The following is a 16213-nucleotide window of genomic DNA, read 5'->3' on the forward strand; positions in this document are numbered from 1 at the left end:
GATGAATAACCAATAGTTTTCCTTTTTGTTGTTATTGGGGGGTTTTTGCTATTTGTTCATGGGATGTGGGCGTCGCTGGCCAGGCAAACATTTATCGCCCATCCCCAATTGCTCTAGAGAAGATCGTAATGAACGACGTTCTGGATCATCTGCAATCTATGTGGTATAGGTTGAGGGAGGATTATTGTCCACGGCACTTGGTTAGTACTCTATGCTGCTCTTGAAATAGTGCCGTTGAAGTTTATCTTCACCACTGGAGCAGGTAGGATAAACCAAAGTCAAATATCTCTGTCCAAGGGACCTGCTGGTCCTCCGTGGTTTAGTCTCTAGCGAGTATGCATGGAATCCCCACAGTGCAGGAGGAGGCCTTTCGGCCCTTTAAATCTGCACTAACCCTCTGAAAGAGCATGCTACCTAGGCCCACGCCCTATCCCCATAACCTCACCTAACATCTTTGGACTGTGGAAGGAAACCAGAGGACCTGGAGGAAACCCACGCAGACACAGAGAGAAAGTGCAAACTCAACACAAGTCACGCAAGGCCGGAATTTACCCCAGGTCCCTGATGCTGTGAGGCAGCAGTGCTAACTACTGCACCACCGTGCTGCCCCGTACATGTTAAATATTTTTAAATCCTGGTTTTGTACAATGCAATGCAAAGTTTAATCTGAGCAGTGTTGAACCTGGCAAAAGTGGGTGTGTTTTTTTTTTATTAATGGGTAAATTAGGGGAAAATTTCTCTCTCTTGCCTCCGTTAATGACCTTTTGCTCATCCGCCCTAATTTCTCTCTGTGGCTCAGAATCCAGTGTTTTCTGATTGAGCTCCTGTGAAGTGCCTTGGGAAGTTTAACACGTTAAAGGTGTGGTCGGAAAAAGTTGCGGAGGGTGGGGACACTGTGTTAATGGTGACTATGGGTGATTCCTGATTTCTTTTTGTCATTTGTTTATGTTAACATGCAGGTTAATGTTTGGTGGGTGGATGGGATCGTTGTTATTGATATGGGTTTACATTACATTTGTTACTGATTATTGTTTAGTGTTGGGTGTAAATTTGGGAGAAAATATCAAAAAGGTGAATAAAAATATTTTTTAAAATAAAAGGTGTGATTGGAAATGCAAGCTGTTGATTTGGGTGAGTTGACGGAGTTCTATAAATTAGCATCTGTCTCCAGAATCTTTGGGCTACGAGGGCGCAAGGTTTACTGGGTTTTCCCATTTCGCTGCCCCTGATACAAAGTGTAAATATCAAATACGAAAAGACTTGCATTTATGTAGAACCTGGTGTACCAAAGCACTTTACAGCTCATGAAGTACTTTTCAAATCTATTCACTATTGTAATGTAGGAAATGCAGCAACTAATTTGAGCACAGCAAGCTGCCACAATGGCAATGTGATAATGATCAGAATTTTTTTTAGTGAGGTTGAATGAGTGATAAATATTGGCCAGTACACCTGCAGGAACGCCCCAGGCCATCAACTTGATTGAAACATACAAGACCCTGCGGGTCTTGAGAGGGTGGATGTGGAAAGAATGTTTGTGTGAGAATCTAGAACTAGGTGTCACTGTTTAAAAATAAGGGGTCACCCATTTGAAATGAAATGAAATTAAATGAAAATGAAAATCGTTTATTGTCATGAGTAGGCTTCAATGAAGTTACTGTGAAAAGCCCCTAGTCGCCACATTCCGGCGCCTGTCCGGGGAGGCTGTTACGGGAATCGAACTGTGCTGCTGGTCTGCTTTAAAAGCCAGTGATTTAGCCTAGTGAGCTAAACCAGCCCCTGTGTTGCAACTTATATTTATTCAAAGCCCTGGCACACGTAACTGAACATTTGACCGTAAATTCTGGTTTGGGTCAAACAGTGTTGCAACATGAAGACTTTGATAAGAGCAGCCAAGCATAATAATGATGACCAAGTGCATTTGTACTCATTATGACTTAATCCTCTCAGTTATCAACCTCTCATGTGTATTTATGTACTGCTAACTCTGATATATAGTTAGATACTGCTAACTCTGACATATAGTTAGATACTGCTAACTCCGATATATAGTTAGATACTGCTAACTCTGATATATAGTCAGATACTGCTAACTCTGATATGTATTTAGATACTGCTAACTCTGAAATATAGTTATATACTGCTAACTTTGATATATAGGTATATACTGCTAACTTTGATATATAGTTATATACTGCGAACTCTGATATATAGTTATATACTGCTAACTCTGATCCAATTATCTTCTCTATCCTTTTCAGCATGTATACAAGAACTCTATACTTGAAATACAGACCTAAAGTGAAGGTAAGTCAAGACTGGTAAGGTGTCAGTGGTGGCCATAAGTTTAAAGGTTTTGTAAAACAAGGTAATACTTTTCCATGGTCTTTGTATTGAGTGGGAGGAAAATGGCTTTATTACATGTACAGATGCCAAATTATCCATCCTTTTATAGCGATAAGAATAGGTAATTTGGCAGCTCTGTGCCTGAAGTAGATTCACCCACCTTGTTTAATGCCTCAGGTGTGCTCAAAATCTATCAATCTCCTGTTTAACATTAGTAGTTGACCAAGCATTAACTGCTGCTGTTTCTGGAAGAGAGTTCCAAACTCTACCCCACTTTGTGTGTAGGTGGGTTTCCTAATTTCAATCCTGAAAGGTCTGACTAACATTTAGACTATGCTGCCTAGTTCTAGCCACCCAACCACCCCGAGCTGTGAAAATAGTTTCTATCTGAATATCTTCAAAAAGGTGATCTTTTCTAAATTAAAGGGAGCACAGCCCTCGTTTATAACATTTGCGATGTTTTCAGCTTACTGGTGAACGTTGTCGAGACCCTTCAGCAGCTAAGCTCCACCTTCTGGTCTGATTTTTGTGCACTTTGTTGAAATGTCCAACCGTACTGTGGGTCATTAACCCCACCGTGCTGGGTAACTGCAAACTCTAGTAATGATAATGCACGGCATACGGAAATCCTTCGGGCAAGAATTTCCTTTTTATTTAAATACATTTAATTGTGATGCAAGTGACGCGGACATGGCTGCATTGCTTCCCTGTTCCCTACTTGCCAGGTTGAGGTGGAGGCCACCGATGCTGATGGGTTCATACTCCGATATGAGTCAGTGCCCTTGGGAGGTAGGGGCAGGAGGTATTTTATATGCAAAAGGAAAAAGGCACAGTATAAAGTTCTGTGATTATTTTCCTCAAATGTGTTTGTCAATTCTTTCTACAAATCCTTATTGAAATGCAGGAGCTTATGAACAAGTAACAACACTGAGCAAAAGGGAGGACGAGAAAAGTAAGGCCAGTTGCACCTGAAGCATGGCTTGTTTGAATTTAATGAGACTGTGCACTATGCAAATTTACATAGTATTACCCAAAATATACAGCACAGAAAAGCGCCATATTGACCGGCTGATTCCATATGGGCCACCTCCGAGCCACTTTTTTTTTTTTTAAATAATTTTTATTGAAATTTTTCGATACAAACATTTACCCCTACTACATTTTAAATTATAACACAACAAATCCCCCCTGGGAAATCCTCCCCACGCCCTCCCCCGCGCGCACACCCCCCCCCCCCCCCCCCCCCCCCCCCCCCCCCCCCCCCCGCGCTACCAGTCTAGCAACCAAACCGTTTTTCCCTTTCTACTGATGGCCTCGGGCAGTCATTGCCCGCGACCCCCCCGCTGACGTGCTCCCTTCGTTGCTATCCCCCCCCCGCTCCCTTCCCCCCCCCCCCCCCCCCCCCTTTCTCCCCGGGTTGCTGCTGTTTCGGCCTCCAGTTCCTATCTCTGATCCAGAAAGTCAAGGAAGGGCTGCCACCGCCGGAAGAACCCCTGTACCGACCCTCTCAGGGCGAATTTGATTCTTTCCAATTGGATGAAGCTTGCCATGTCGTTTAACCAGGTGTTAACACTTGGTGGCCTTGTGTCCCTCCACTGAATCAAGATCCTTCTCCGAGCTACCAAGGACGCAAAGGCCAATATTCCGGCCTCCCCTGCCTCCTGTACTCCTGGCTCCACCCCAACCCCAAAAATCGCTAGCCCCCACCCTGGTTTGACCCTGGTTCCCACCACTCTCGATACCGTCCCCGCCACCCCCTCCCAGAACTCTTCCAGTGCTGGGCACATCCAGAACATATGTACATGGTTCGCAGGGCTTCCCGAACACCTAACACACCTGTCCTCACCCCCGAAGAACCGACTCATCCTAGTCCCCGTCATATGGGCTCTGTGCAGCACCTTAAATTGGATGAGGCCCAACCTTGCGCACGACGACGACGAATTGACCCTCTCTAAGGCATCCGCCCATGTCCCATCTTCTATCTGCTCTCCCAGCTCCGCTTCCCACTTGTCTTTCAGCTCCTCTATCGATACCTCCTCCACCTCCTGCATTATTTTGTAGATGTCCGAGACCTTCCCTTCTCCGACCCAGACCCCTGACAGCACCCTATCACTCACCCCTCTATCGGGAAGCAAGGGAAATCCTTCCACCTGTCGTCTGGCAAATGCCTTCACCTGCAGGTATCTAAACGTGTTCCCCGGGGGGAGCTCAAATTTCTCCTCCAGCTCTCCCAGGCTCGCAAACCTCCCCTCTATGAACATGTCCCTCAGTTGCCTGATGCCCGCCCTGTGCCAGCTCTGGAATCCCCCGCCAGTGTTCCCCGGGACAAATCTGTGGTTCCCTCTCAGTGGCGCCGCCATCAGACCCCCCACTTCCCCCCTGTGTCGCCTCCACTGCCCCCAGATTTTAAGGGTGGCCGCCACTACCGGACTCGTGGTATACCTTGTGGGGGGGAGCGGCCATGGTGCCGTTACTAGCGCCCCCAGGCTTGTATTGCCGCAGGACGCCCTTTCCATACGTTTCCAAGCTGCCCCCTCCCCCTCCATCACCCACTTGCGCACCATCGATGCGTTCGCCGCCCAGTAGTATCCGGAAAGATTGGGTAGCGCTAATCCTCCACTGTCCCTACTCCGTTCCAAGAAAATCCTTCTCACTCTAGGGGTGCCATGTGCCCACACATAGCCCATAATGCTGCTAGTTACCTTCTTGAAGAAGGCCCTGGGGAGAAAGATGGGCAAGCACTGGAACAGAAACAAGAACCTCGGGAGGACCGTCATTTTGACTGACTGCACCCTCCCTGCTAGCGACAGCGGTACCATGTCCCACCTCTTGAACTCCTCCTCCATCTGCTCCACCAGCCTTGAAAAGTTCAGCTTGTGGAGGGTCCCCCAGTTCCTTGCCACCTGCACCCCCAAGTACCTGAAGCTCTTTACTGCTCTCTTAAAGGGGAGCCGCCCAATTCCCTCCCCCTGATCTCCCGGGTGTATCACAAAGACCTCACTTTTACCCACATTTAATTTATATCCCGAAAAGTCCCCAAACTCCGCTAGTATTTCCATTACCTCCGGCATTCCCCCTTCCGGGTCTGCCACATACAACAACAAATCATCCGCATAGAGTGATACCCGATGTTCCTCCCCTCCCCTTGTCAGTCCTCTCCACCCCCCTGAACCCCTCAGTGCCATCGCCAACGGTTCGATCGCTAATGCAAATAGTAAGGGGGATAGGGGGCATCCCTGCCTGGTACCTCGATGGAGCCCAAAATACTCTGACCTCCTCCCGTTTGTAACCACACTCGCCATCGGGGCCGAATACAGCAGCTTCACCCACTTGATAAATCCCTCCCCAAACCCAAACCGTTCCAGCGTCTCCCACAGGTATTCCCACTCCACCCTATCGAATGCCTTCTCCGCATCCAGTGCTACCACTATCTCAGCCTCCCCCTCCACTGCTGGCATCATAATCACATTCAACAGTCTCCGGACATTTGTGTTCAGTTGTCGTCCCTTTACGAACCCCGTCTGGTCCTCATGGATTACCCCTGGCACACAATCCTCTATTCTGGTTGCCAGGACCTTTGCCAACAGTTTTGGCATCTACATTCAAGAGGGAGATAGGCCTGTAGGACCCGCACTGTACAGGGTCTTTGTCCCGCTTCAGGATCAAGGAGATCAGGGCCTGTGACATTGTCGGGGGCAGAACCCCCCCCTCTCGCGCCTCATTGAAGGCTCGCACCAGCACTGGACCCACCAAGTCCACATACTTCTTATAAAATTCCACCGGGAACCCATCCGGCCCCGGCGCCTTCCCCGCCTGCATCTGGCCTATCCCTTTAACTAGCTCCTGCAGCTCTATCGGCGCCCCCAGCCCCTCCACCCGTTCCTCCTGGACCTTTGGGAACCTCAATCTATCGAGGAAGTTCTCCATTCCCCCCCTCCTCCTGGGCGGTTCAGACCGGTACAATTCCCTGTAGAAATCCCTGAAGACCCCGTTCACCTCTTGCCCCTTCTGCACTACGTTCCCTCCCTTCTCTCTCACTCCCCCAATCTCTCTGGCTGCATCTCGCTTGCGCAGCTGGTGTGCCAGCATCCTGCTCGCCTTTTCCCCGTACTCATAGACCGCGCCCTGTGCCCTTCTCCATTGCGTCTCCGCCTTCCTAGTGGTCAGTAGGTCAAACTGGGCCTGTAAACTGCGCCGCTCCCTCAACAGCCCCTCCTCTGGTGTCTCCGCATATCTCCTGTCCACTTCTATAAGTTCCCCCACCAGTCTCTCCCTCTCCTGCCTCTCCTTCCTTTCTCTGTGTGCCCTTATGGAGATCAGCTCTCCTCTGATCACTGCTTTCAGGGCCTCCCAGACTACCCCCACCTTCACCTCGCCCGTGTCGTTCGTGCCCAGATATCTCTCAATGCCCTTCCGCACACCTCATCGTCCGCCAGCAGCCCCACATCCAGGCGCCACAACGGGCGCTGGTCCCGTGCTTCCCCCAGTTCTACCTCTACCCAGTGTGGTGCATGGTCCGAAATCGCAATGGCCGAGTACTCCGTGTCCTGCACTCTCGAAATCAGCCCCCTGCTCAGTACAAAAAAGTCTATTCTGGAGTACACCCTGTGGACGTGGGAGAAAAAAGAATACTCCCTCGCCCTTGGCCTGCCAAATCTCCAAGGGTCTACCCCCCCCATCTGCTCCATGAACCCCCTTAGCACCTCTGCCGCTGCCGGCCTCCTATTCGTCCTGGAACTCGATCTGTCCAGCCCAGGGTCGAGCACTGTATTGAAGTCCCCCCCCATGATCAGGCCCCCTGCCTCCAGACCCGGAATGAGGCCCAACAGGCGCCTCATAAAACCCGCGTCATCCCAATTCGGGGCATACACATTCACCAGCACCACATTCTCTCCCTGCAGCCTACCCTTCACCATCACGTACCTACCCTCCTTATCTGCTACCACCTGCGCCGCCACGAACGACACCCTCTTTCCCACCAAAATCGCCACCCCCCGGTTCTTTGCGTCCAAGCCTGAGTGGAACACCTGTCCCACCCACCCCCTTCTCAGGCGTACCTGGTCTACTACTCTCAAGTGAGTCTCCTGCAACATTGCCACATCCGCCTGCAGTCCCTTTAGGTGTGAAAAAACCCTTGATCTCTTTACCGGCCCATTCAGCCCCCTCACGTTCCAAGTAATCAACCGGGTCGCGGAGCGACCCGTCCCTTTCCCCTGTCTGTTAGCCATGTCCTGTCCCCTGTTCGCCCCGGGTCGACCCTCCCCTTCTGACCCGTTCCCCATGGCGATGGCCCCTCCCCCTCTCTCCTCCCGTTCTTCCCTTCCCGTCCTCGGCCTTTCCAGCAGCAACCCGGTATCCCCCCCTAACCCCCCCTCCCCCCCCCCCCCCCCCCCCCCCCCCCCCCCTGGCTAGGACCCCTCCTAGCCGCGGTGTATCCACCATCGTACTCCCGAGAGTCAGCTGGTTTTCGCTGACCCGGCTGCCCCTGCCACACTCCGACTCCTCCCGATGTGGGGGGGGGAGGGGCCTCCCCCCCCCCTTGCCATCCCTCTCTGACCCCGCTTCAGCGCGGGAAAAGCCGCCATTGCTGGCCACACCCCACTCTTCTCTCCTCCCCCTTCCTCCGTCCCGCGCGCGGGAAACAGGGGAAAGCCCGCGCTTTCGCCCGGCCACACCCTACCCCGCCATCTTCAATTCCACCCCCGTCCCCATCCAAGCCCATAAAAAAGCCCCCTTAAAACGAGAGGAAGAAAAAAGAGAAAAAGAAAACACGCATAACCAACTTGCACCCCCCCCGTCCCGCCTCCCCAACTTAACACTATAACAATATAAATAACAAATCTCAAATAAATACATAAATACATAACTATGCCTGCATAACTAAATAACTACCCAATAATAACGTATTTAACCATCACCCTCCATCGAACAGAACAGTAACCATAACCCTTAAAGAACAGATCAAAAAGCAGTAAAAAAAAAAAAGCCCCCCCTACAACAACAATAATTAAGGGAAGTTGGCAACGGGAAGAGACACACAAAAAGGAACAAAGAAACCCCCCATAACACAAGTTTCAAAGAAACCAAACGATCCATCAACTTTAACCAAGTTCCGACCTGGCCTAAGAAACACATGGGCCACTTGATCAGTCAAGGGTACTCGGGCGGCCTCGACCGCCGGCGTTCCCAAGTTCTAGTTCAGGTCCAGCTTTTCCTCCCGAACAAAAGTCCATGCCTCCTCTGGGGTCTCAAAGTAATGGTGCTGGTCCTTGTAGGTGACCCACAAACGCGCTGGCTGCAGCATTCCGAACTTGATCCTCTTTGCGTGCAGCACCGCCTTCGTCCGGTTAAACCGGGCCCGCCGCTTTGCCACCTCCGCACTCCAGTCCTGATATATCCGCACCGTCGAATTCTCCCATTTGCTGCTTTTCTCCCTCTTGGCCCACCTCAGCACTTTCTCCCGATCACAGAAACGCTGGAATCGCACCAGCACCGCCCTCGGGGGCTCGTTCGCCCTAGGCCGCCTAGCCATGACCCGATATGCTTCTTCCAGCTCCAGGGGCGATGGACCGGCCCCCTCTCCCATCAGGGAGCTCAGCATCTCCGCTACATATTTCGGGAGATCAGGCCCCTCCAGGCCTTCTGCTAGGCCCAGGATCCTCAAGTTCTTCCGCCTCATTCGAGTGTCCAGCTCCTCAAAGCGGCTCTGCCATTTCAGGTGGAGTGCCTCGTGCACCTCCACCTTTCCCACGAGGACCGTGGCTTCCTCCTCCCTCACCGCCATCTCCTGCTGCAGCTCTCTTATCGACGCCTCTTGGGTCGCCTGGGCCCCCATCAGCCTTGTGGTCGTCGCGTTCATGGACTCTAAGAGTTCCACTTTCAGCTCCGTAAAACACCGGAGGAGAGCGGCCTGCTGCTCCTCCGCCCATTTTCTCCAATCTTCTAGTGCGCCACCGGCCGCCATTTTGGTCCTCTTCCCCCGCTTTTTTCGGGGAGCTGCTGCCGCTTTTTTTGTCGCCCCACTCCGAGTACCGACCATAAAGTTGGTCTCACTCTCCTCAGGGAGCCTTCCCCCACCGGGATTCGTCTTTACAGTACCGTCGGGGCCCTCCAATCGGCCCTTAAACACCTTTGTCGCAGGAGCTGCCAAATGTGCGACTTAGCTGGTCATAGCCGCAACCGGAAGTCCCTCCGAGCCACTTTATCAAACGCTATTCAATTCCTTTCGCCTTCAGGTTTTATCTAACTTCCCCTTGGATGGATCTACGCCATTCGCCACAACTACTTGTGATAGAGTTCAAAAGCATACTAGCTGGAATTCTTCAGTCGTTTGGATTCTCTGTTCCCACTGGCAGCACCCCGTCCACCCCCTTTGTGAACAACTCTCTTCCTAAAGCTCTCCTCAAAAAATAGCGATTACTTATGTTATGGGCCAGGGTTTAGAGAACCCCAAAGTGTATCATGGAGTTCACCTGACCCACAACTTTTAATAGATTGTGGTATGGGGAGCACACGGCCCACTCTACAAGCGTGTGCAGCAGAACTTTTTTAAAGCAAAACAATGTTTATTCTATGAACTCAAGTTAACCTTTTTAAACATAGTCAACATCTTAGCAACCTTCAATTCAAATACAACCCCCAAAGAATACAACACTAAGTAATCCTTAATAAATTCCCCAAACAACATTCAGAAGACAAAGACCCTTTTAACACAAAGATCAGGTTTAAATTCACTACTGAGAGCAGTTACCACGTTGAAATCAGCAAATGGACATTCATAAGCTTGCAGAGATTGGCACACATCCTGCTGTGATTGCAGCTTCTCCAAAACTAAAATGAAACCAAACCCACCCTGCAGCAAAAAGCCTAAAGCGAAAGTAAAAAGCTGACAGGCAGCCCAGCTCCACCCACCCTCTGACATTACCATTTCTTAAAGGTACACCCACTACAGATATTTATATACACACCCATTTCTTAAAGGTGCTCTCACATGACACTTAAAACAAAAGAAATTACTGAGAGTACTGGAAATCTGAAATGTGGATAGAGATAAAGAGAAAGAAATACTCTGCAAATCTGTTGACATTTTTTTTTTCAATGTGGGCAGGGTGGCACATTGGTCAGCACTGCTGCCTCACAGCACCAGGGACCCGGGTTCAATTCTGGTCTCAGGTGACTGTGTGTGGAGTTTGCACGTTCTCCCTGTGTCTGCGTGGGTTTCCTCCGGGTGCTCCAGGTTTCCTCCCACAGTCCAAAGATGTGCAGGTTGGGTAGATTGGCCATGCTAAATTGCCCCTTGGTGCCCAAAAGGTTAGGTGGGGTTATTGAGTTACGGGTGGGAATGTGGGCCCAGGTAGGGTGCTGATTCCAAGGATTGGTGCAGATTTGATGGGCCAAATGGCCTCCTTTTGCACTGAAGGGATTCTATGATCTGACAGCGTCTGTGAAGAGAAAATCAGAATTAGCTTCTCAGACCTGAGCTAAATCGCTGGCTTTTAAAGCAGACCAAGCAGGCCAGCAGCACGGTTCAATTCCCGCACCAGCCTCCCCGGACAGGCGCCGGAATGTGGCGACTAGGGGCTTTTCACAGTAACTTCATTGAAGCCTACTCATGACAATAAGCGATTTTCATTTCATTTCATTTCATTTTTTTTATTAGTTCCGAAAAAAAGTCACAGGCATGAAACGTTAACGTTGAATGTTAACAATGATTCACTTATACACAGAAATTGCTCTCAGTTCTCCCCGGAGCTTCTATCAGAGGAGAATTCCACCTGACAAGCCATAGTTGTCTTATCCAAAGCAACCTTTTCTGAGTTTTACTTTATTTTCCTTTTGCGTTTCTTTTTTAAATACGTTTGTTGAATTGCTTTGCTCAGCGAGGAAATTAGTGCTGTTAGGAATGACTTTGCTCCACTGTTATCTGCCAGTATCAGCATTGTCATTCCAAGACGGGTATAGTGCCAATAGCTGCAGAGTAAAACATTTCACTAGGGACCTAAATAACCAGGGGATAGCGCAAGGCTCTACTGATTTCCATCTCTATTGCTGGAAGCTGGCAGTATCACAACCAAGATTAAGTCCCAGCACATACTCATCAGCACTACCTTACAGATACCGTAGCCCCTAGCATGCACTCACTAGAGCTGTGCACAGTCTCTGTAATCCCTAACATGTATTCGCCAGTCCTGCCCACAGAGTCTGAAGCCCATAACATAGACCTATTTACACTGCCCTTACTGAAGCCCCTATCATACACTCACCAGCTTTGTGTGAGCTCTCTTTAACTTGCAGCATGCACTCATTAGAATTAACCACAGATAGTGCAATCCACCATGTAATCACTAGTACTGTGTGCAGTCTCTGTAGCCTCTTATATGTACTCACTAGTACAGTTCACTGATACATGGTGTATGCACATGTGGCCCCGATTATTTATCCACTATGATCGCACCTCTAACCCCCATTTTACTCGTTTTATTTACTGTGGAATTTTAAAAGGATGGATTTGAACCCTCTAACCCCGGCCCCACATTCAACCGAGATACCTGCCATGTACGCTATGGGGAAGCTTAAATTCCAACTTCCAGATTATTTTCTATTGCTTGTAGAAATTTGCATGTATGTGGTCATAGTCCATTATTGTGTTGTTAGTTGATCACAGAAGAGAATCAGCCATCAATTTAAAAATGTTGTTCTTTAGCTTTTTATTGTGAGGCTCAATCCTAAACGGTGTCTTTGTTCAAGAGATACTCTTGAAATGATCCACTAATGGGCAGGAAGCTGGATTTATTCCCATAATTTCCCATATATTTTCCCAAATCCTGATTTCAAATGTGTCACCCCTGTCTGGTTAGAACCCCTGTTGCTGGTTAGAAGTCAAACCAAACCAACAACAATAAAAATGTGCATTTGCCATGGGAAAACTTCCCAAGGTACTACACTGGAGCATTATCGGACAAAATTCAATATTGAGCTGTTTGAAAAGATATTAAGACAGGTGACTTGGGTTTTAAGGAGCAACTTAAAGGAGGAGGGGGAGACTCTAGAAGTTTAGGGAGGGATGCCAGAGTTTAGGGTCGAGGCAGCTGAAGATACAATTGCTGCAAGTTAAGCAATGAAACTCAGGAATGCAGGAAGCCACAATTGGGGCAACACCGAGGCCCCTACCAAGGCAATGCCACGGAAGGGTTTGAACACATGGATGAGGATTTTAAATTCCAGAGGGGCCATATACATCCATGCAATTGGGTGATGTGTGAAAGGGAGTTAGTGTAAGTCAGGAGACAGCTAGCAGAGATTTGGATACACAGACTCACGGAATTGTGTGGTGACTGCCCCAATTTCAAAGGGCCATTTCACTTGCACTAGGAATGCTGGGGCTACTGTGCCGCCTTAATGATATTATTTACGCTGCCTCTCATTGAACAACAAAAGGAGGGGAGCAGCAATGCTATACCTCTGCTCTGTCGAGGCTCCTTACTCAGGTGCACACAAATGCTCCTAAAGTAAATCAAAATGGGAAGTAGACCCGGGCCATTAGTTCCCCTGTTTCCTCGGCACACCCGGAAATGGAGCAATTGCAGATGTGTGGAAAGGTCGGGTGAGTGGAATTGTGTCCTTCATGTCTTGGCCAGTTAGCTCATGTCCCTCTCTACAGCCTTTCAGCACACAATGCAGGCTGACACTCCAGCAGTACTGAAGGAGTGCTCCACTGTCAGAGATGTTGAGGTATGGATGAGATGTTAAAGTGAGGCCTCGCTTGCCCCCTCAGATGGATATAAAAGATCCAGTGAGACTATTTTGAAGTTGATCAGGGGGTGTTCTCCACAGGGTCCAGGGCCAGTATTGATCTCTCAACCAACATCACTACAAAAAGCCAACAACACGGTAACGGCCAGGAACAGTGGAAACTTTCTGTCTCCACGTTGATTGTCACAGGTTTCGACATTACAACAATCAACCATACCTCAAAAGTACTTCATTGGCAGTAGTGCACTCTGTGAGAGATGGCGAAAGGTATTATAACGATACACTCTCTACATTGTGTAATTGCTACTTTATGTTTTTATAAATTGCAGTTTCTGCTTGGCGTGTGGCCTATTATCTGGGTGGAACCTCCTCCTAAGAAACTCTAAAAACTTCAGAAATCTAAAGCCTTTCAGAGCCAGCTGCTCTTCAGCACCGAGAGCTGTTTTATCTGATTCTACAGAGCAAGTGTACATGAATGAAAAGGTTTGAACGGAATCATGAAGAGAAGAAAACACACCGATGATAAATTTCCATCATGCCGAGTTTTTGTATTTAATTTTTTTGAAAATGCTGCCAAGTGTAGTAGAATTAAACGGGAGGTAATTATGTGCAAGGGGGAAAGAAGGAATACCGCAGCTTGTATGATGATGTTTGGTAGTTTCTGATAACACTTCAATAACTGATTTAATTTGAGAGCAGCTCTTGTTCTTTTGAACATGGTATATATGTGGCCAAAATAGTGAACAAATTATGTACTGAGACTGACTGATCCACTGTTCCTTACAACAGATTTTTCTTATTTCGGTCTCGCCTTCAAAACTACCAGATTCAATATTGAGACTATTCATGGGCTCTCAACTCAAGAGGTATGCAGTACCTCAACACAAGAGTTTCAAAAACATGCAATGGAGGGCAGGCGAAAGCCATTCCGGATCTTGGAGTGTGGGTCGAGGCTGCTAATCCCAAAACAGTTGGGGGTGGGGGGGGGGGGGGGGGGGGGATGGAACTATACCCTGCCTATCATTTTTCCCTCATTCCTCCTACTCCAGCACCTTGCTCCTGATCATTTTAACGCCACTCCTGAGGCAGGTCGCCAAGTTTCAGTATTGCGTGGGATATTTCGCGGTTGGGCTGGGCGTAGTTTGGGGGGGGGGGTCGGTCAGGGTGACTCGCGGACTGTGCGATTTGAGTGAGAATTAATGGCTGGGGGGGGGGTGGAGGGGACAGGCACAATAGGGCTTAGGGGAGGGGGGTTGGTGGGTGCAGACACAATAGGGCTATTGTTTTCTAAGAGTTTAATCAGTTTGTGCCGGTCACAGTAAAACTGAAAATTGTGTGCGTGCATGCATTTGGATTATATTTATCTGAATATCGTGTTCACTTTTATTTCAGTAACCTTTTATATTGGAGCTTTCTAGCTAAAGTTTATTAGAGCCTAGAATTCAATGGGGATTTTCCCATTCTGCAGCCAGGATCCACAGGATCGTCAGGAAATGTAAATACAATTTCCATAAGAATTCCCCAGTGAGGTAACTGCTCCTTAGCGTCCCCTCTCATCACGCCAGACTTCACATCAATTCTAATTAAGTAGGTCTAATGGACCTCCACGGAATTCGCTAAAATTATTTTTTCATGGATGAATGAAGCCACTGGCCTGATGGAAGGGGTGAATTGGCCTCCATTCTAGTACATCCCCACGTCAACGAGCCAGATGTCACGTACCTGCTAATGCAAATGTTTGAAAGCTCCAACCCACAGTCCATCCCTTCTGTTGGCCGCTGTGAAATAGGACCCAACAACCTAACCTTTCTAAAAGGCAATTGCAAGGATTTTTCTTTTCAATTAAAAGATATAGGAAAGAGTGTTGGCAATGCACAGCCTGTTCATCTGCATTTAGAAAGAGATGAGACGGAAGCATTCTTATGCACTTCAAAATCTGTCGTTCTGTCAACTCTAGCCGAAGGAACCAAGTATTCCGGGTTCCCAATATTTTCCAGTTCAGTGGTTCTTTGCAGGATTACTGATTTGGGTTGGGACTGTCATCAGGAGGTGATTTTACACTACATCAGTGCACCAGAGAGAATGCCCTGTAGACTGCACCTCTTTGTGTCAACAAGTCCAGTGCCTTTTGCCAGCCACATTCTGTTACGCTCTATCTGCAGTGCTACGTACAATCAGCAAGGTCGCTTTCCCGGTACGTGCCAATGTGGATTCCGCAGGGATTTTCCAGGGAGGCTGTGACATGAATCCCTTGTCAATTGTTATTGGACACGTGGACCCCCCCCCCCCCCCCCCCCCCCCCAAATCCATCCCCCCCCCCCCAAATCCATCACCCTCCCACTCCCCTGCAATTGGTTGGCCATAGTGAGCATTGTGTACACTCAATAAGAGGGTTAAATCAGTAAGCAACATCATCTGGATTTAGTTTGCCCGCCTCCTGCTTGATAACCTTAGCTAACAGCCAGGTGTGAAGCAGCTTTTATAACGTACACCTGCCAATTATCAGACAATTGAGTTCAATAAAAGCTCTTTCCTCTAATAACAAGAATGTGACTAGCCAAGTACGATTTAACTGCATTTGTTGTATAACTGTTAGCTTCACTGACCAGACATGACTGGAAAAAGGACATTTCATCATTTTCTGTGAGAACTATGTTACTGTGGAATTGAAGCATCGCTAGGTTTTGAATTGTCTTGTTTTTAAATGTGTGCTTTGTAGCTGGGTTTGGGTTCAGTGATGTGGGTAGAGGGCTTGACTTTATTTTGGGGCAATTTCAAAGGGGAGAATGAAAATCTCTAGCTGGCTCTGCCAAGAATGGACATTGTATCAAGTCTTTGAGCACCTTTCATAAATGACAATAAATAAAGACCTCTATCCTCCTCCATGTGCACCCACCTGTCCACCCTGGGATCCTGGGCACCTGAGATTGAGACAACCTGACCAGCTGAAATGAAATGTGTCAGCAGCGTTGTGACTGAAGGCCGGAATTTCAAGCAAGGGTCAACGGTGAGAGGTGCCACGGGTGCTGTGGATAAAGCCTTGCTTTTAATGCTCAGAAAACCACCCTGACTTCACACTGTCACACCCCCAAGTGGCCAGCTGTGAGAAGGACAA

At 48.6% G+C, this 16213-nt stretch overlaps 1 protein-coding gene across 1 annotated transcript in view; it reads left to right on the plus strand.

Annotated features, from left to right (window-relative positions):
• acer3 (alkaline ceramidase 3) overlaps nucleotides 1-13835 on the plus strand; it is a 201242-nt gene extending 187407 nt beyond the window's left edge. The window contains exons 10-11 of the mRNA XM_038817872.1: nucleotides 2262-2307; nucleotides 13428-13835. Coding sequence (XP_038673800.1) covers nucleotides 2262-2307; nucleotides 13428-13484 — 103 coding nt within the window. The 3' untranslated portion in view covers nucleotides 13485-13835. The remainder of the gene's footprint in view (nucleotides 1-2261; nucleotides 2308-13427) is intronic.
• The last annotated feature ends 2378 nt before the right edge of the window (nucleotides 13836-16213 follow it).

Source organism: Scyliorhinus canicula, chromosome 14 (genome assembly GCF_902713615.1).
Source record: "Scyliorhinus canicula chromosome 14, sScyCan1.1, whole genome shotgun sequence".
In the NCBI taxonomy this organism is placed as follows: Eukaryota; Metazoa; Chordata; class Chondrichthyes; order Carcharhiniformes; family Scyliorhinidae; genus Scyliorhinus; species Scyliorhinus canicula.